This window comes from Pezoporus occidentalis, unplaced genomic scaffold (genome assembly GCF_034315485.1).
Source record: "Pezoporus occidentalis ecotype Australia unplaced genomic scaffold, CSIRO_AGI_Poc_V1 ctg190, whole genome shotgun sequence".
Taxonomy (NCBI): Eukaryota; Metazoa; Chordata; class Aves; order Psittaciformes; family Psittacidae; genus Pezoporus; species Pezoporus occidentalis.
The window spans coordinates 146092-166997 of NW_026913749.1; the positions used below are offsets into that span (position 1 = coordinate 146092).

General features: G+C 60.6%; 1 protein-coding gene across 1 annotated transcript in view; it reads left to right on the forward strand.

The window, feature by feature from the left end:
- Window positions 1–14630: 14630 nt before the first annotated feature.
- SDK2 (sidekick cell adhesion molecule 2) overlaps window positions 14631–20906 on the forward strand; it is a 43424-nt gene continuing 37148 nt past the window's right edge. Inside the window, exon 1 of the mRNA XM_062616896.1 lies at window positions 14631–15284. Coding sequence (XP_062472880.1) covers window positions 15206–15284 — 79 coding nt within the window. The 5' untranslated portion in view covers window positions 14631–15205. The remainder of the gene's footprint in view (window positions 15285–20906) is intronic.

Genomic DNA, 20906 nt, shown 5'->3' on the forward strand with positions numbered 1-20906 from the left:
CCCTGGGTCCAGGCCGGGCTGTGAAGCCTGGAAATGGGATTTGAACAGCAGCGCAGCCCAGGGACACATCCATCCCGTGCGCACAATGGGATCAACTCGGGCGCGTCTTTCCTTTCTCCAACATTGTTTCCTGTTCTTTATTAAAGCAAGATGTTGCTGGCGAATCTCGCCCTCCCTCTCCTGTTTTTCCATTCAGTGGCTCTGCAGAGGAACATCTGGCAGCAGCAAACGAATGGGCGATTCCTGCCTGTCGTGGAGGAGATGCTGCTCTGCCTGCAGCGGCGAGGGGCGGCTGGCAAACGCACTGTGGTGCTTGTCACCCGGTGACACGGGGTGACGTGGGCAGCAGAGAGGATGGGGACCCATTGGCAATCGCGCCCCACGCAGCAAACGGGGAGCTGGGAAGAGGAGAAGCATCTGCCACGTCTCTCATTTGACTTCATCCTTTGGTTTAAGGGTAACGCTGAGGCTGACGGAGAACTGGGATCGGATCCCAGCCTGGAGCCAGGATCCAGCCCACAGCACGAGGAGCTGAGTCCGGATCTCTGCTGGGGGCTCAGATCCTCCCGGGATAGTGGAGCAGAAGCGGGGCTTGGGGGGTGATGGGCACTGAAGCTCCAAGCCCCTGTGTCCAGCCTGGCCTTGAGCACTGCCAGGAATGGGGCAGCCACAGCTTCTCTGGGCACCCTGTGCCACAGGGAAGAGCTTCTGCCTAAGAGCTCAGCTCAGTCTCCCCTCGGGCAGGTTAAAGCCATTCCCCTTGGCCTGTCCCTGCATCCCTTTGTGCAATGAGGGGTGCCTGAGCTCCCGCCAGTGCCGACTGTGAGAACATCGGTGCAGAGCCATACTTCAGCTTCCCCAGCACTAACCAGTGCTGTGATTGAGGCCGGGAGCCATCCAGCCCTTCCTGTCCTCCTACAGCCCACCCCAGTGATTGAACACGGGCGTTAAACATGTTTGGAGCCAGCACTGGTGGATGCTAAGCGGTAACCATGGCAACTGCCAGGTTTCTGTTTCCTTGCCCTTGCCAATCACCTTGAGATGCCACCACGTCCCGGCCACCAGCCGGGCACCCCATGGCTCCTGCGGTCCCACCATCAATCCCAGCACTGCAGAGGCACGCAGCGGTGGCAGTGGCTGCAGAGCCGTGCTGGGGATCCCCTTCCCACCGGACACATCCCAGGCTGTGAAAGGGCTCCTGGGAGTCCCCTCACCCCAGGACCAGGAGCCAGCACCCCCTGACACCACATCCCTGGTGCTGGAGCATCCCTGCCCGGCACCACCGGCGGAAGGAGCACAAAGCAACATCTGCAAGTGTTTAACCATGCCGCTGGCCTGGCCCTTCCCAAAATAGCTCTCCGGGATGGGCTCCCATGCCAGCACTGATGTAATGTGCTTTTCTTTCCCTCCCGTCTGCTCCTTCCCTGCTGGAGCCACCATTCACTTGTCAGGCACGCTCCGCGCCGGGGGCTTTGCTGCCACAAGCCCGGCCTGTGCCGGCACAACCGCGGTGATGCTGAGTGATGGCTCGTGGTGCAGAGGCACTGGGTGGGTCCTGGCAATGCAATGCCATCGGTGCCTCCTCATGGAGCTGGGCTGAGCCCTTAATTCTCCATTAAATAAGTGGGGAAACTGGGGACATCGGGGCTGGTTTCTGCTGGCTGCCCTGGTGGGGTTGGTGTAAGTGGGGAGGGAGCAGCTTCCAAGTGGGATCCATTATCCCCATCCACCTCCGCTGTTCTGGTAGCCCTATGGAGAAGCGATGCCCTGGCTGTAATCCATGGCAGGGCAGGGCTTGCTGGCGCAGGTACCACCACGGGACGCCCCTCCATGTCCCCATGCATCTCGCAGGGGCTGCAGATGCCTTTGCAGCGCAGGCTGCAGCCAGCCCTGGCTCCTCTCCATGCACAGAGGGTTAACTTGGCCATGGCCGTGCAAGCAGAGACGGGCCGGCGCTGAGCCAGGCGCAGGCAGGAGCTGGGGCCAGCTGGCTGCGGCCCCTCGCCTGGCTCCCGCTCCAGCACATGCCTCCGGAGCAGCGCATCCGGCTCCATCCCTCTGCCGCCTCCCCGCCAGCACCGCAGGATCCCACTGCAGTGGTCCAGGGGTTCCCTCGGGTCCGGGACCACGGGGATGCCGGCATCAAGAAGCTCATGGAGGAAAGCAGCCTGTCCCCGCTCTGTGTGCGGGCACGGCACAGGGACCCGGCCGGGTCCATCCCAAGGACATTGCATCCATCCCATCTCAGCAACTATTCAGTGCTGTCAACCACTGCTGCTGCTCGGATATCCGTTGTCAGAGTGTGTGTGACCCTGGTGCCACCGGGGCCGTGGCACGGCAGAGCAAAGGGCAGGGGGCTGTGCTTGCCGGGTGGCTCGCAGCCTGTGTGCTGTGCTGCCAGCCCCAGCTGCTCCCGCTCCTGCCCGGCAATGAGGCTTCATTCCGAGATTTACTGCTGTCTCATGGAAAAGCGGCTGGAGTGGGAGGACGCCTCCGCGTACAGGCAGGGAGGAGCTGGGGGGGGGGGGCTCTCTCCTTCTCCCCGCTTCCCACTTCTGTGCCCCACAGCGACACAAGGGCCCCCCACATCCCCTTGGTCCCCTCAGGGATGTCTGGGCTGCGGTGATGCCCCTTGTCCCCTCCATCAGCCCACACTCCGTGCTGCTCGGAGACGTGCAAGTTGTGTCCCCTGTCCTCCTCCCCTGCAGGAACAAACAGCACCACGTGCTCCAATAATTACTTCATTATGGGCTAATTACTGCAATTAGCTGAGCAGTGCTCCTGCAAGTGCCTGCTGGCCTGGGCTCGCCTGTCACGTCCCCTCCATCCCTGCAGCCCATGGAGGTGGCACCAAGCACGGCCTGGATGGACCTGGGGATCCTCTGCTTAGCTTGGGGGGTTCAAGCTTGGCACCCTGGGGTGCTCAGTGCCTTGGGGATCCTGGGAGGAGCACAGGGCCGCACATGTGGGTTTGCTGGTCCCCCCCAGAGCTCCTTCTGTCATCCCCATCCCTATCCCAATCCTCTGAGAGAGGCAGCCAGCAGTTAGCCATGGGATGGGCATGTGCTGATGCCCTGCAGCACCACATGGCTCTTGTCCTTGTCTCTGCAGTGGGACTGGTGACATTCACCACCAAATTGGCGCTGGTCCCTGATGACCTTTTCCCATCCCCAATGACTCCCAGCACCTCGGCAGGAGCCCCTGCTGACCCATGGCTGTGCTGAGCAGGAGGTGCTGGTGTCTCCTGCCATTAACTTGTGTTTTATCTTTAATTCCTCCCCTGGGCATCACGAGAGCTGAGAAACAGACACTCCATCCCCAGGGGACCCCGGAGCCACGGTGATGGGCGCATTCACCTCCTGCCTTCGGGCTGCTCTGCTCAGAGGGGAGCCCGGTGCAGGCAGACACAGGATGTGTCCCGCGGGGCTGGCATGTTGCCGGAGGGGGGACAGGCTGAAGAGTGGCTGCTTTGGAGTCCCTTCACCTGCTGATGTGCACTGTCATGACAGAGCATGTAATGGGTCCCACTGGTTCTGCTCTGCTCACCCGGTGCGTGCTGCTGTGCTGGGATGCTGTCCCATAATGAGCTTATTGCTTTGCTTTGTCACAGGCTGCTCCGGACAGGAACATTCCCTACAGAAATGGGGCTCCCGCACCCTGCCGGCCCCTGGAGATGGGGTGCAGCGGGTACAGAGCAGACACATCCCCATCTGCCCCCCAACACAGGGAAGTGTGTGGTGAGTGGGGTGATCCTCCACTGCCACCTCGGTGCCACCCTGAGAGCCGGGAGCACTGGGGACACCCGTGTGCTGTGCTCCGCTGCCTGAGCCCTGAGCACGCCTATGGATAACTGAAGCAGGAGCAGAGCCCTGCCTCCAGGCTCCATGGCAAACGTGTCCCGAAGCCGGGGGGAAAGGCAGCGATTTGTGGGATTCAATTATTCAGCAGCAGCTTGTTCCTGCTGTGCACCGGGGAGGTGATGCCAGCGTGGGGAGGTGTGGGGTGTCCCGGGCTGCCCCGATGGGTAGGACCCCCCCCCAGGGGACAGGGATGTGCAGGGGGTGTGTGGGTGTGCGGAAGCTGGCGCATGGCTGGGAAGCGTGTTGGGATAAAGGGAAGGATTCATTCACACCTCGCTGGGCTGGCAGCGCCCTGCCAGGGAAGTGCAAATGGAATCAGCGGGAGCTCAGGCCCTGCAAAACCCCCTTGTCCTTGGCTGAACGCGGCGTGGGGCCTCATCCTGCTCCGCTGTGAGCCCTGGTGATGCTGGAGTTTAATGTCACCTGCGTCAGGAGCAGAGCTCATGGAGGTGGATGTGCATTCCAAATTGATTTCAGTCGGTCCCATGCCTCCAGCTCCCAGGGGTCTGTGTCCTCATGGCGTGGCCACAGTCACATCTGCATGGCACAGGGGACAAGGGCATCGCTGCTTGTCTTCACAGCCTCTGCTGGGTTCCTTTCTATGGGCAGCAGCACACTGGGGGTCAGAGGGGTGCGTTCCTTGCCTTGGGGGTCACAGTGGCTATGGGCACCTCCAGCTCCATCCATCCTGCACTACAAGCAGTGCTGCCTCCCCTGGGGCTGTGCCACATCCTTGTCCATGGATGCCAGGGACGAGCCCAGCACCACGGCTCAGTGCACATCACCCTGCATGGCAGTGATGGGACCCGGCAAGGGACCAGGGCGCGTCAGTGTGTGCAGGCGCTGGCAGGGCTAGGGGATGCAGCAGCCAGCTCTCGGTGCTGCTCGCAGCGCTGCCCAGGGACTGCTTGCTCTTCGCTTGCATATGCTGCGAGCCGAGAAGCTTCATCCCCTCCAGCCTCCCTTGGCTGCAGGCTGGGGAAGAGGCTTAGGGGGATGCTCGGGCCTGGCACAGCGCATGGACCATCCATCCATCCATCCATCCATCCATCCATCCATCCATCCATCCGTCCATCCATCCCTCCTTTCCTGTGCAGGAGCAGACCCCAGCTGAGCGCTGGTAGGATGTTGGCATCATCCCCTTAAACACTTCATCAGGAAAGCAACTATGAGTGTGGCACAGGCACGCTGAGCAGCGTCCACCACCACAGCTGGGTACCGCAGAGCATCCCTCCCTGGCCAGCCCCACTGTGAGAGCCACCGCCTGTCCCAGCTCGCAGAGGACCTTGCTGTGAGCTGGTTTGGGTCCCTTGTCCTAGAGCATCCTGTACCTCTCACGCAGCTCCCAGCGCCGCAGCCCTGCCAGCAGCCTGCTGCTCCCAGCAATTCCCAGCCCTCGGCCCTGATGGCAGCCAGAAGGAAGCAGCTGTTTGCCAGGGAGGCAGAGCCTGGCAGCGGGCAGCCGTGCTGCAGCCTGTGCCAAGCCGTGCTGAACAAGCTCCTGCTAATCCGCGTCACGGTGCCCGCTCTCAACAAGCACGATTAGCACCGGGGGGGGGGGAGAGGTTTTGGGGGCTCCTTTGTGGGTCCAAAGTGCCCCATGGATTAGGTGCCACCTTCCCCGGGGTCCCTGCAGAGCTGCGGCCAGGCAGCGGCTGTTTGGAGGGGAGAAGAATGACAGCATCAATCCGAGCGGGCAGCGGGAGCAGAGCGGGTGATTTAGGTGCGTGGTCACCGCTGTAACTGATGATGAGCTGCGAGCTGAGGAGGGAGAGGGAAGAAGAGGACGCAGGCTGGTGTCTGTGTGCACAAACTACCTTATCCACAGAGGGGATCCGGCACCCTGGGATGTGATAAATCCCTCTTGCCACAGCCGTGCGCTTGGATGTGATGGTTTCTGAAGGAAGGCAGTGGCTCGGATGTGAGTTACTTGTTGGGGAGCAGCATCCCCAGAGTGTGGCTTGCACAGGGCCTCAGGGATGCTGAGTCTCCAGTGTGGGACCCCAGGGATGCTGGGTTTCTCTCATGAACCATGATGGAGAGAATATCTACAGCCAAGGTCTGCAGGGGGCCTTCAGCTGCACCATGCCCTCCCCAACCCTTCCATGTTCTCTGGCTCATCTACAAACAAGGCTGCAGCCCAAGATGGGGAAGGAGGAGGAAGAGGAGGCACTGGAGCCGTGTGTTTCATCCCTGCACACCTCTTCCTGCGTGCCAGATGGGAAGAGGGAATCATCTCTAATGGTTGATCTATGATGTAATGCAGCAGTCACCTTCTCCCAATGGTCCCATCTCCATCCCCCTGCCCCAGAGCTGCAGCTATAGGTCAGCAATACTCCATCTCCACTCCCCTCTCTCCTGATGCTTCCGATGCTGCTCCTCATCCTCTTAACCGGCTCCATGGCCAAGGATGATGCACGACAACGTGATGGAGAGGCTGTGGTGCTTCAGGGACAATTAATCACCAGCACAATTAAAAGCAACACAAAGCCTGTGGGCAGGCTGGGGGCTGCGCGCTGCCTCAGGGCCAAGGCCAGGGCATCTCTTACCCCCATCGCTTGGGGTTTGCATTTCAGTGCTGTGGATTTCCCAGCGCGTTTGTTTCAGCACACAAACCACCCTCCATCCCCAGGCCCTGATGCTTACATCTCCGAGCCCAGCAAATGATTTATGTAGGGATGATGTACGACCTGCTTGCTCATCTAAGTTTGTGGCTAATCCTGTAGCTGAGATGCCTCTGCGGAACGCGATGCTGGCTGGGAAGAGGGATGCTCCTTGCATCTCACTCTTGGGTGCCGGAGGGGGGTCTCTGATTTTATCCATTTAAATGCTTTTTCCCCAAAACAGCCTCAGAAACCAGTCCCCCATCACCCACTCCTCGCTCCTTCCATGGGTGAAGGCAGGTAAATGGATCCCTGGATCCTGGGGGCTTTTCTATCTGCAACACGTGCGTCCGGAGCCCCTCTGTGCCTGCGTGCACGTGTGTCGAGCTCTGCTGTCCACGTGGCTGCGCCTCAATCTGCCTGAGCGCGTACACTCGCTCTCACTGTATATATGGGTGTGCACAGCTTTATGACAACTGAAATGGAAAAGACAATTGGATGTCAAAACCCATCCGAGGAGCCCATTTATACCCACCGGTCTTTATGGGATTCCCACTGATTGATTCAGGCCCCATAAAACTTCCTGCGGCAGCTCGCTCCCCTCCCGGCCGGCTCTGCCTCTGCTCAATAGGGATGTGATTGACTCCTCTGCCTGCAGCAGGATTGAATCCACATCCCTGCATGTGCAGCTCCTTCCCAGCTCCCTGCTGGAGCTGCTCCCGATAAGGGATGCAGCGCATGTGCTGCCGTGCCATCCATCAAGCTGTCAGGGCACCAGGCGGGCTGGGGGCTGTGGATGGATCCCGATGGAGCTTTCCCTTCCCAGTCACTTTCTTCTCTCCTTGTGGAGATGAACTTGGTGCCCCATCCCTGGCACTGTTCAAGGCCAGGTTGGACGGGGCTTGGAGCAACCTGTTCGAGTGGAAAGGAAGGGGTTGAAGCCCATTGCACCGCACAGGTCCATGTGTGTCTGTGTTTCCAAGGCGGGGTGTCTGTCCTGCAGGAAGGAGATGGGATGACCTTCCCCATCATCCCCACTGGCACTTGTTGAGCGACTCATCCAGCAGCTTCCCCCCAGCACTCTGCTCTCCATGGCTGAGCACACTGACCTTTCCCAGCGCTTCCCAGCTCGGCTCCCAGCCACTGCTCCTGATGGCTGCTTCCCCCTGCTCCAGTCCCCTCCCAGGCCTCTCCTCACCCAGCACCTATGAATATTTATACCACTGGGTGTGTGGTGAGAGCTTGGACACAATCAGGACATCGAATTCATTGCACGGGGACAGGCGGCGGGGGGCTGGAGGAGCGTTTTCAGCGCTGCGGTACCCATGACACCAGGGAGTGATGGTGGCAGATGAGGGTGACAGGCAGAGCCTGGTCCTCCCAGTCCTCCTGGTCCCTGGAGAGGATCAAGGGCACTCCCAGGACTTCCAAGATCTGGGCTGAAAAGGCATGGTGCAGCCTTCCTGCTATGCTGCTGGCTGTCAAGAGCAAGGCATGGTGGTTACCCACTACCTTGCATGGGAGCACGGTTGTGTTGCTGACGCATTGCTGTTGTGTTGCTGTTGCATTGCTGATGCATTGCTGTTGTGTTGCTGATGCATTGCTGTTGTGTTGCTGTTGCATTGCTGTTGTGTTGCTGTTGCATTGCTGTACCACCACTGGACCACTTGCATCACATTACCCCCTCACTGCCCTCCCATTGGCACTGAGCATCCCTGCATCCCGCACAGCCTCAGGAGCACCCTGCTGTGTTAGGATGTCTCCCCACCAGCCATCCTCCGAGGCTGAGGGCCGCAGACATCCCTTATCCTGGTGGCTTTTCCTTGCTGCAGCAAAGGCCGGTCAAGGAGAGGACTCAGTGCAGGGGCTTGGCTGCTCCACATCACTCTGTGAATTGAGTCAGAAAGCCAAGGACTGCCCAATATATTGCTCTGCTCCTGGTACACCGTGTCCTGGTGACGTGGGAAGGGCAGGCACACACCGGCTCCATCACAGCAGCACAGGGCAACGTGTTCCCACCCCCTTTTATAAAGGCAATGCTCCTGTAATAATGTAATAACCCGCTGTGCCTGTGTGGCTAGAAAACTCATTTGTTTAATAGGCAGCAGTTTGGCTTTGTCATGTTCATTTAGTTTTTAATGACGCACAGTTGTGCCAATATTGATTTTAGCTTATAGGGACTCAAAAAATTTACTATCTGGAATTATCTGAAATGTAGCTGCTCTATCCGGCCGGCAGGAATTCAGGCCTCTTCCTGCCTCACTCCACGCTGGTGGTGAATGGCACAACCCAGTTGCGATGAGCTGGTGCCCATCTCACCCATGGCATCACTGAGATGCTCACCCTGAGCTCCCCCAGCCTCTGGGCATGGGGAAACTGAGGCACAAGGGATGGGTCTCCCAAGTCACCCTTTGTAGCGAGGCTGGGGCCAGGTCTCTCTGCCTGTGCTCCCTGAGGGGGTTTGGTGTGGGATGAGAGGCGCTGGTGAGCAGCGCCGCAGCACAGACCTGCCCCATCGCCGCGCTCTCAATGGGCTCCGCTGATTTCTCATGACTCAGCAGCTCTCGGGCTCGGCACGGGGCGACAACTGACAGCAAATCCCATCGGCGGCCCCTGCTTCAGCGCCAGAACGCGGCAGGAACCAGCTGGAATCCATTTCCCGAGCGCCTCCGTGCTCCCTGGCTCTCGCTGGGATAGCACGGGGTGATGCTCGGGATGCAGGGCCCCCGGCGCTGTCCCCATCGCGCTGGAGCTCCGGTGGGGAATGGAGCAGATCCAGCTGGAGCAGTGAACACAGAGGGGCCTGGGCAGGGTCCCTCCCGCTGGGGTTCCCCACGATCCCATTCCTAACCTGTTTTGCCCTCAAGCACGGACTAATTCACTTTGAGGTTTTGCTGCTGTTGATGGGATTGATTGAGGAGCTGCAATCGCATCTCCCTGAAATGCCCCTGGGGCTCTGTGGGAGCACAAGCAAGGGAGTGAATGGCTGATGTCTGTGGGGGGACAAGCCCTGGCAGCCCCACCAAGCCGTGTATCCCCCTCCCTTGGTCACCATTGGCACCCACTGCCCTTTGCCAGTCCAGCAGCATCCAGCTCTGCCAGGCCATGCTCGGTGTTATTCATTATACAAGTCAGAAAATACATTATTTACTATTTCCCCTATTATTGCACATTATTTATCACCTAATCCTGCAGTGATGAAAAGCAGAGCAGCACCTGAAGCACCCTGTGATGGACAGCCCCTGCAGCGTGCCAGGATGGAGCAGAGACTGGGGCTGAGCACAGAGGGCACGGTGAGGTTGGGGTGTGTGGGGCCCATGGGGTGAGGACATGGGGGGGCTGCCTCTTGCCACCCTGCTGATGGTCCTGGGGAGCAGCCAGACATTTGGGGGGCTTCCTATTATAAGACATTGGGGCCAATGTGTGATGCAGCTCAGTGGGCACACAAGGATGGAGCCAGCAGCCCCCTGCCTCTGTTCCAGCCCCAGCATGGATCCAGGGATGGGGTTTCCCCCTTCCCTCAGTAACAATGAGGAAAACAAGGTTGCTCCCTGCATACACCTGGGGGGGGGTAACCTGCAGGTGAATTAAATCTGGTGGCTGAATGCAGAGGAGTTAAATGAGCCTGAGCAGGCAGAGCTAGGGGAAGGCAGTGGTTGGGGGTTTTGTGCCGGTGCTTTGTGATGCTGATGAGCTTGGGGGTGCGCAGCCCTGTGCTGGAGCCATCTGGGAAGTAGCAGGAGCGAGCTGGCCCTTTCCACGAGGGATGAGCCCCAGGCAGTGCCCATTGGCAACAGGTAAATGGACTTTGGGGCTTTGTTTGTGCTTCTGCTTGCTGGCGCCCTGAGTAATGGGGTGTGAGCAGTGCCTGGGGCTGCAGTGGGCACACATAGACCTGTCTGTGCTTCAGTGTGGTGATTGCAAAGGTTGGGGTGCATAAGTAGATGCCATGTGGTCTAAAAGAGTGAGCTGGTGTCTTCCAAAGTCCTTGGCTTTCTGGTCTGCAGCGCTCAGCCCTTCTCTGAGCATCGGATGCTGGGGTACGTGGGGAGCTGGGTGTCAGGAATGTGCTTGTTGCAGTTGTTCCGGCCAAGGGAAGTGGAGCTGGGGGGCTCCTGGCACCCCCAGCCTGGCCCTGGCTGCTGTGCGGGGTTCAGCAGCGAGTTCCTTTACAGCCTCAGCTCCTGGAAGCGTGTGATGAAGTGAGAGTCTTGGATCAGCCCTTAGCAAAGCTGGCTGCTCCCCAGCTGCTGCGCTGAGAAATGCTGGGGAAGGTGGCCTTTAAATGTTAAGAAATCACATTAAAGTGAGCCAGAACCTGCGCCTGAATTTTTAATCTGATTTAAAAGTCAGCCTTGAGGTCCGGGCTGGTGCTGCCGAGCTGATGCTTCCGTGCCGGTGGTCTTGGGCTGCAGAGCCAATGCTGAGCTCGCTGCCATGAAGCCCGCGGTTGCATCTTTACCCTGTCACATCACAGCAAACCCAGCCACCCCCGAGCCCCTTCCTGGGGGCTCCTGTTGGCTGCTCTCTCCGGCAGGAGAACAAGCAAGACTTGGCTTTGCAGGGAGGTGGGGGAGCTGCTGCGGGGCTCCCAGTCCTGTGCATGCAGCTTCGGGTTTGGTTTACATTTAGAGATGCTCCTGCTCTGGAATGCTGCATCCAGAAGCTGCTCTGGAAGGGGGGGTTGTGGCAACCCTGGGAAGTTTCCGACCTTTCTCGGCTTGTTCCTAAACCGCTGCTCTCCAAAAGGAGCCAGATCCCGCTCGGCAATGGGACTGCTGTGACCGTTACCGGGAGATGCCATTGCTCTGCTCTCTGCCAGCTCGGAGCCCCTCAGCTCTGCAGCCCCAGCACTGAGCATGATCTCGTTCTGGGCTTGGAGAAAGATCCTAATTGGGCAGAGAAGCCTCAAGCAGTTGATGCTGGGAGAGTGCTCGGGGCTGGGAAGAGGAGCAGGAGGAGAGGGCTCTCTCCTGTTGCTATTCCTTTTCTTGCTATTATTTTTGAAGACATCAAATATTTAAGATGCTTCTGTTCTGCGCTGGTTCGGAGGCTCCTTGTGCAGCATCCAAGGGCAGCGTGGAGCTGTTTGATGCCCTTCAAGGGGAGGCACCTTCAGTCCTGCTGGAAATGGAGCATTTGCCTGCTTGTGCCTCTGCCTGGGGCTGCAGAAGTGGCCTCGGGGCCCAGGGGTGTGCGATGGCTGCACCTGATCCCGCACCATGGCTCTGCTGGGGAGAAGGGACCTGTCCTAAGCCCAGGTTTAAAGAGAGGAGTTAACATCGCTCATGGCCTGCAGCATTACCCTGAATTAACTCTTCCAGGAGAGCAGATTCTTCTGGAGAGATTAAAAAGCCACTTCCAATCTTCATTACAAACAGAAGTCTTTGGGAGCTGGGCTGCAGCCAGTCAATTATCCTCACCATCAGACGTGTGCAGTTCATTGCAAATCTGGATAGGTCTGGCTTCAGCTTCTGCTTATGGGAGCTTGTTATACCCCTGTCTGAGGCTGCGGAGCCTCTATTATCCAGTTCCTTTTCCTTGTGCCGGTGCTGACAGCCTGTGGTTACCTCTGTCTCCCTTCCTTTTTGATAGCAGAGAAGGCCCGGGCTCCTGGAGTTTGTCTCTCACAGGCAATGCTTCCAACCTTGCTTCTCCTTGCACTTCCCAGAGCAGGGAGCTCGGAGGTGGCAGGATGCTCCCCATGGGATGCTGCTCTCGTGCTTAAAGCACAGCGATGCTAAGAGTCAGTGCCTCGTCCAAGGAAGATGAGGGATGCTGAGGCTGGATGAAGGAAGCTCTTGGCTGTTGTCCTGCAGCCTTTGGATAAGGCTGACGGTCCCTGAAGCGCCTGACATCCCAGCAGAGACTTTTCCATTTCAAACAAAGCCTTGATCTTTTTTTGGAGCTGGCCTTGGTTTCAGACAAGAGTTTTTAATTCGAGCCCAGCGCCGCGTTTTGGGTTTGACTTTGATGCGCCCTCTTCAAGCGGGAGGTAAAATCACAGCTTTCAACTCCACAAATAGCCCCGAGGCGGGTTCCTGCTGCCTGCGGGGCCTGCGGTGGCGGTGCCAGGCCAACCCCTCATTAGCTGAGGTCTCCAGCAGCAGCCCGTGGATGTGCTGCTGCTGGAATCAGGGGTTTCCAGAGAGGAGCTCAAAACCCCTATGAGCACTTGGAGACCTGCGCATCTTCACCCCCTCCAGAAGAGTCTTGGAGAGGCAAGAGTCGCACGACGTGGCTCTAAGCTGGTCCACGTGTCGTGATTCCCAGTGTAATTACAAGTGATGCTGCCCCAAATTGTGGCTTAGAAGTTGGGATTCTCAATAAGGATCAGGCCAAAACTCTTGGGCGATGGAGAGGTGCCCTGCATGGGGGTGACCCAGCAGCACAGCCTCCCACCCAGGCATTGCTGGCATGTCCTCAGTGTCACCAGAGCCCGCTGCCCTCTGTGTTCCCTGTGCCAGCTCTCTGCTTTTCCACCCACTCCTGGAAAGAGCTGGGCTGTTGCCTGCTGGAACTTGCTCCTGCTTGGATGGATTTGGGCCCATGAGCTGGTATGGAGCAGGCAGGGCTGTGCTGTTGGGGCTGGGAGGGAGGATGTGCTCTGGTGGGAGCACGGCTGCGAGATCAAAACTCAACCAGTCTGCCCGGGTGACTGTGGGGAGCCAGGTACCTGTGCAAGTGGGTAATAAATGGCTTGCACCTTGGCAAGATTAATTGCAATAACCATAAATCAGTGCAGGCACCAGGGGCAGACACGATTTATGGGCCCCGAGACAGGAATTCCTGTTCTTTATGGAACAAAGCCCTGATCCCGCAGGGGCCCTGGAGCCTGCTGAGCATTATTGTGGCTGCAGCACGTGTTGGTGCCTGGGGAGCAGGGTCGGAGCCCACCACAGTGGGGTGAAGCAGCCCCTCTCCCTGCTTGTTCCAGCCCACACTGGGGAACACCTCCTGGAGAGGCAAGGCAGGATTGCAGCCTCCCACAGCACATCGATCCCCGTCAGCTCGGTTGCGATGCCAGCCACGGAGCTGAGTAATGCTGGGGTGGGCAAGCTCTGGGTTATTGTTCGGTCTCTCTTCAAGAGGTCCATGGGAAATTTGGCAGTAGCTCTCCAAATAAGCAACGTGCACATGAGCATTGTCCCCCACCAAGGACTGCGCACGGTTTACACACGGGTGCCTCTAATGCGATGGAAATGCACACCGGGGCTGGGGCACTAACATGCACAGTGGTATCGATGCTGGTGGGGAGTGCTCCCTCCTCTCTGCCCTGATTTGACCTGGCGGTGCTGGGCCTGGCTTCAGGCTAATCTGCTCATGCTTTTATTTCACCCTGATCCTTGTAGGTGCCTTGGCTCAGCAGTATGTGTGCTCAGAGGCTGATCCAGCACTCAGGATAGCTATTTCCTTCTGTGCAGATGGTGTAGGTCCTTGGGTGTTAATGCTCAGTAGCAGCCGTGGCTGAGCCACTCTTCCCTACAGTACAGCAAGGTACTGTAATAGCATAAAACACAGACATCTTCAAAAGATGTGCATTTAAGGCCTGATCCTGTTGGGAGATTTGGGCTTGAGGAATTGCAGGATTGGGCCTGGGAGGTGGTATGTTATCTGTGAGGTGTTGCTGGCTCCTCTCTAGGGGTAGAGCTTATATTTTTCGAGACCCCGAAAATACTTGCTTTGATGATCTTGTGTCGAGTTTGCTCGTCACCTCGGGGCCAAGCTGTGTCCCCTTCGCAAGGACCCGGTGATGATGCTCTGGGTGCTGTCAGAGGGGCTGGGACGTTGGGAGAGGAGAAAGCTGCGGGGAGGGGGAGCTGCTGCTCACACTACCGGGGAGGGGGGGACGGGGGGACACGACCCGACCCTCCCGCTCCGCACGAACCGGGGGTGGGGAGACGCGCCCGCCGCTCCCGCTCCCCCCGCACCTCCGTGCGCGCCCGGCCGCTGCCGCTGGGTAGCGCTCGGAGCCGCGCCGTCTCCCCGCCTCCCCGGCTCGGGCTGCCCCCGGCTCCGCCGAGCCCCGCCGCCGTCGCTCACTCCGCCGCCGCACCGGAGCAGCAGCAGCAGCAGCCGGGGCCGGAGCGCCGAGAGGGGTCGGCGCGGCGCCGCCAGGCCGCCCTCCGAGCACCGCCGGCGGCTCCGAGCGGGTCCCCGCGCCGCTGCCCAGCGCAGCCGCACTTTCCCCGGGGGGATCCGCTGGTGCCGGGGCGCAACGAGGGGAGACCTCCCCCAGCTCCCTCATCCGTCGGCCGGAGCCGCCGAGGCGGGGATGTCCCCAGACAGGAGCTGAGCGCTGGGGAGGGGCCGCCCCCCCCGGACCCCAAACTTTTCGGCCCCTGCGGTTTGCTCGGCTCCGGGAGCAGCCGCGGTGCCCGCAGGGGCCGGGGGCTCGGAGCCCTGCGCTTCCCGGCCCCTTCCCTGACGCGGGGCGTAGCGCTCAGGGAGGAGCTCGGCCGCCGGCCCCGCTCCAGATCTGGGGGTCCCGGCTGCGCGCGTCCCCCAGGGACGTTGCACACGGTGGGGAGCTGCCTGCGGAGCCCCGCTGCGCCCCGCCTGGAGCCTTTCACCCCGCCGTGCTCCCCCCCGCCCCGGGCAGCTCTGCTGCGGGGGTCCCTGCGCCGGAGCCCGGAGGACGCCCCAGTGCCCGGCCCGCAGCGGGGCTGGAGCCGCCGCCGCCGCCGCCCCCCCGGATTATAAAGTCGGGGAAGTTCCCCCCCGCCCCGGCTCGGTGGAGCCATGGCCCGGCTCGGGAGCTGGGAGCTGCTGTGCTTCGTGGTGCTCGCCCTGCCCGGACCCCCGGGAGCCTTCGCCCAAGGTAAGGGGATACTGGGGGAAAGCGGGGGGGGGGAATCCTCCAGCCCCGGCTTTGGGCGCTGGAGATGGAACGCGGAGGATTGCGGGGGTCCCAGCGCCGCTCCCGCCCTGCCGGGTCTGGGAATCTTTGTGCCAGCCGGCGGACGTGTGCGTGGAGTGGGGCAGCCCCTGAGCTCCTGCTGTTGTGGGGGGGCAGCATCCGTGGTGTTGGAGAAGCGCCCCCGGTGCCAAGCGCAGCCCCATGTCCGGGAGGGCTCGGCGGGGATGAGCAGCGCGGTTCTGCCTCCTCATCTCCTCCCGTGCCCCAAAACTGCCCCCGGACTGGAGATGGGGGCTGAATGCTGCTCGGAGCATGGGGTAGAGACCGCCCTGGACCGCTTTCGGGAGGCTGAGCATTCCCGGGGGATGGCGAGGGGTGAAGGCACACATCTCACCCCCTCCGGGAGAACCCCCGTTACACCGCAAGACGTGGGGTGCAAGTCTGGGGAGCTCCCGAGGAGCAGCTCTTGTCCTGGTGTTGTTCCCATCGACCTTCAGCTGCCTGCTCAGACCGGGCTGGGGCTGCAGGGGTCTGAGCCCTGAGCCCCCGGGGTGCCTGGGGGTCCCTGAGCACCCAACTGCCCTTTAGTGAGGCGGTACCGCCGGGCAGGGTGAGCCCTCGCTGCTCCCCACTCCAGGGCTCTGCCGCGGTTCAGCCTGGTTTTAGCTGCTCCTCTACCCGAGGGGGATGTAGAAACACTTTGTGGCCCTTTGGGGTGTAGCCGGGGTTCCAAGGTGCTGGGAGGACCCTGGGGTCCCGTCCCCTCCCCAGCAGCGAGGCTCCCCTTGGGGCTGCAGCGCGGCTGCCTCCATCCCTGCCGCTCGGACCAGGCGGATCCAGGCTGTGAAATGTGGGGGGCAGCGCCGGGGGTCCTCACCCACGACATTTCTTGCCCTTGTTTGCGGCAGCGAGCGGAGCCAGGAGTCCCCGTGCGCTCCCGTCCTCCCGCTCCCCCTGAGCCTCCCCCAGCACTGCTATAATTTCTCAGTAATTAAGTTCAGAACATAACATCTAAAGCGGCAGTACATTATCCGGGCAGGCCCTGTGTGGGGAGCTCTGAAGGTCTCTTTGATTGATTCACTCCCTTGCTGAGTTTCTCTTCTCCCGGCTGGCGTCTCCGGCTGGCGGGTCCTCTGTGGTCCGTTTGTTCCCTGCCAGCGGGACGGGCTCCTGCTGGGGACCAATCTCCTTGCCCTTCTCTATGGGGCGGATGCCGTGGGGCTGTGCGTGCTGCAGCCCTTTGGAGAGGTGGCGATGGGGTTTTGCTCTGCTCTCCTGGCGCAGGAGCCCGGCTTTGCCGCGTGTGTCACGTCCTGGCGGGCGGTGTGACATTGCTCGGTGCCCGTCACCGTGGCGGGTGGCAGCCACGGGCACAGGGAGCGTTGCCAAAGCCTGGCACGTGCCCGCCTTCCCTGCCCGCATTCAGGGTCACCTCCCTGGCTGTGCTCCCCGTGAGGTGCTGCTGGAGCGCTGGGATGAGGCAGACGGAGCAGGCAGGATGCTCGGGTTCGGGCTCAGCCCCATTGCTGTGGGGCAGGCAGGGCAGCCCCACACGGGCATCCCTGTAGGGCTGGCGGCGAGGGGCGGACGCAGGCAGCGCTTTGTGCCGGTGGGATCGATTCAGGCAGCCAAAGAAAATGGGATCGATAGGGAAGGGGAGGAGGAGGAGATGGCGGGAGACCTCTGCGGCCTGGGCGCAGGATGAGACACTTTAATACCTGCAGTTGGTAAAACAAAGGCCTCTCGTCGCCTGGGAATGAGGGGATGGAGGTTTAATTACAGCCCGTCTGCGCTGTGTAATTATTAATTACCCCCGGCAAAAAATAACTTATTGATTAGGGGCCTCCCGCTAATTGCTCGGAGCCAAACGCGGGGCTCATCAGTGAGCGGGAGCTGTGTCGCAGTGCGACCTATGCCAGTGCCACAGACCCCACCACTGGGGTCCCAGGCCCCTTTCTCCCCACTTCTGGCAGGCTTTGTGCCCTCCGCGGATGTGGTTCTCACCCCCTCAGTGTTAGGGGCGCAGCCTGGGAGCCCCCTTTGCTGTCACAGCACCTCTAATGGGATTGAGGAGCCTGTAGCCAGTCCCAGGAGGGATTTGGGAGGCTTAAGGTTCCAGGAGGGATTTGGGGCAGGGGCCTGAGATGGGCAGCTTCCACCAAAGAGGCTTATTAGAGGCTGGAGCGGGGGAGTGCCATCATCTCCTGGTACCCACATTGTGCACGGAGGGAGCTGAGCCCCTGCCCGCTCCCGAGGATGGGATGCCGGTGTCAGGCTCATGCCAGGCTGTCATTGAAGGATGCTGCCAGTGCCCTCTGTGCCGGCGGCAGCAGGGAAGGGCAGAGCATGGGTTTCTCCTGGCCTGGCCCCCCTCTTCCCCACAAGCGCAGCCATCACGTTAGGCCTGGTGCAAAGCTCCGGCTCAGGAAGCAAAGTGGCTTTTAGGGGAGAGGAAGGGAAGATTAAAATTTGATGCTGCTTTGGAAGCCATTAGTGACCAGGCTCAGCCGTGCGATGTTGATGACTTGATAACCGCCAGGGGAGGGGGATCCAGTCCGTGTCCCCCTGCCCCATCGCTGCGCGGGTCCCCAAAGGTTTGGGGTGCCAGCGATCCAAGCCACGGCAGTGCTTGTGTATGGCACCGTGCCCATGGGCTGGGAGCTGGCTCCATGGGGCAGAGCAGACAGGATGAGGGGTGCCAGGAGGGGCTATGGGCTCCTACCCACCTCCGGTGCCCAGAGTGCTGGCCAGGGGGGCAATGTCAAATGATGCCCATCCTTTAGCGATGGGGAATGGGCTGCGGAGGCATTTCTGCTCATGGCAGCAAATGAAGGAGAGGAAAAGGAGGAGGCAGGTTTGAGAACCTGGAGAGACACTGATAATTAAAGCTGGGAGGAGGAGGGGTGCATCACGGCTTGATGAGGGGTGACCCTGCCTTTACCTTGGCAGGACATCATGGACCATGTCCTTGTTGCCAGCCGGTGCCTGGAGCTGATCCCTCGTGTGGCTGGTTCCTGCCTGGGGATGAGCTCCGGGCACAGCACACATTACTGTAGGCCCTACACAAACTGGCTGGAGGTGCATTGTTAGTGGGTTGTGTGTCGCAGGGTGACAAATGGCCAGTGCCAGGCCAGTGATAAATCTGGTGCTGTCAGAGGTGATGTGATCGTGCTAACGAAGGAAGGGCGAGCGGAGCCCCTGGGCTGTGCCGGGGCGGGTGGCTGTGGGGCTGTGCTGGTGCCATGCATCCCTTGTTCCCTTGGGTCTTGCAAAGCTCCCGCAGGGATCCAGTGCCATATGGGGCTGGGATGGCTCAGGTGTAGGTGCTGGGAGCTAAGGGGTGTCCTGGGAGCTGCCTCAAATGCAGGGAGCCTTGCATGGAGCTGCTGGAGAGGATGCAGGACCAGGGTCACTCGGAGATGTGGTGGTGACACTGGGACCTACCCCATTCTCATTGCTTCTACTGTGCTTTGGGGTTCCCCCCTCTCTGAATCCCCATGGAGGTGGGTCTGGACTCGGGGTGTGTTCCTGCCATCCTGTTCCAGCAGGCAGGAATGTGCTGGCAGCAGCTCCCTGCCTTGCTGGTCCCCCTTGGCATCCCTCACACCCCGGGCACGCTGGCAATGCTGCCGGCATGGGCACTGCCCCAAGCACCCCTCTGTGGGGCTGGGCACCGGCTGTCGAGGTTGTGTCCCCTTGGCTCTCAGGGATGCTTTAGGGGATTCCATCCCCTTGGCTCCCAGAGATGCTTTTTGGGGGATTCCATCCCCTTGGCTTCCAGGGATGCCTTAGGGGGATTCCATCCCCTTGTTCTCAGGGATGCTTTAGGGGGATTCCATCCCCTTGGCTCCCAAAGATGCTTTGAGGGGTCCATCCCCTGGTTCCCAGGGACGCTTTGGGGGTGCATCCCACACTCTGCTCCCCGTGATTCCTCATCTTCCCATCATCTCCTCTGCCTGACGCCGACCACCTGCCTGTGCTGGGGGGAGGCAGCGGCCCCCCCTTGCCCCAGCCCTGCAGGGTGCAGGAATGCCTGGCCTGGAAAGCCATACCGGGCTCGGGTTGCCTGGGAACTGGGAAACCTGATCCCTGGGAACGGGGCGGAGGGCAGGGGACATTCCTGGGCTGCAGCTGGTCCCCAGCCCCCTTTGTCTCCCCGCAGCCCTCGGCCCCCTCAGGAATGGGGTCTTGGGGTGCGGGGGGCTCTGGGCCTCATGCAAGGAGCATCCCTGGGGATGCTGTGACCGGCAGCTGCTGCCTGCTCTGTGCTGTCACCTCCCTGCATGGATCAGTGTCACCTCGTGGGCTGGAGAAGGCCTTGGGCACTGGGACCAGCTGCCACGGATGCCAGCAGCTGGGCATCCCGTCCGGCATTAGGGACCAGGGATGGCACGGTGGCAATTCCAGGAATGCTGGGTCCCCCCATGCCGAACCCACCCTCCCTCCTACCAACATCCCTTGTCCCCATCATCCACCTCAGTGGCAGCTCCTCAGCATTCCAAGAACTCTCTCTTTTATCCATAGGAAGCCAAGGGGGAAACTGAGGCACGGGCGGAGGTGGCAGTGGGTGCAGTGAGACGGGGACCATGGCACGGTGCTGCTTGCATCCTGCTGCCATAGGGCGGCTCTATCGGCTCCCATCCATCGCTGCCGGCCCCCCGGATGTGCCGAGGCCCCTGGTGAAGGGGAACCTTGATGGCTTTGACCATTAGCAGCAAGGAGCCGCGGAGCTAATTTTAGCTGCAATCATTAATTGCTTTTGCACCGCTGGGTGAGGCGACAGCCTCGAGTCCTCGCCGGTAACCTTGAGCCCTCCTGGCTGCCCGCAGCGGCAGCGTCGGGGCCAGGGTGGGTTTATCCATGGGAATGCTGGGCTCTGGAGGGCTTTACCCAGGATACCGGGGTCTGTGCGTGAGGCCGGCAGGGACTGGGGTGCCTGGAAGGGTTCTGCTACCCCTGGCTTGCAAGGAGGGGTGTCCCTTGTGCCCCCAGGGCCCGTGTCCGCAGGGCTGGGGTGCATTTGCCAGGATGCTGGAGGAGCTTGGCCCTCTGTCCCTATTCCATGGGGCCATCTCTTCCCAGCACTTCCCGGTTCACTGGCTGTGAGCCGCAGCTGGGTGAGGACATGGAGCTGAATCTAGGGCATGGACTGGGCATTAACTGGGGTTTTATTGGGTCATTTCTGCTCCTTATCGCTGCCAGGAGCCTGTGTCTCCCCATGGGGAGCAATCGAGTGCGGGGCTGTGCTGTGGCTGAACCCGGGGCTCAGCGTGGTGGGATGCTCAGTGCTTCCTCTCCTCCTCTTCCTCCTTCTGGGCTTGGAGCACAAAGTCAGGCTGAGCATGGGGGAAGTTTGCATGGATCCAGCATCCCTATTTCCAAGCATCCCACGATGGTCCGGCTGGAGATGTGCCGGGGCGGGAGCTGGATCCTGCTGCCGGATCCTGCTGCCGGATCCTGGCCCGGCGTGGTGCCGGGATAGATGGATGGATGGATGGAGGGGGCTGGGGTGCGGCGGACACAATAGCTCTGGTTTCAGCAACCCGCCTCCTGCATGCCTGAAAAACAGCTGATGGCCATGAA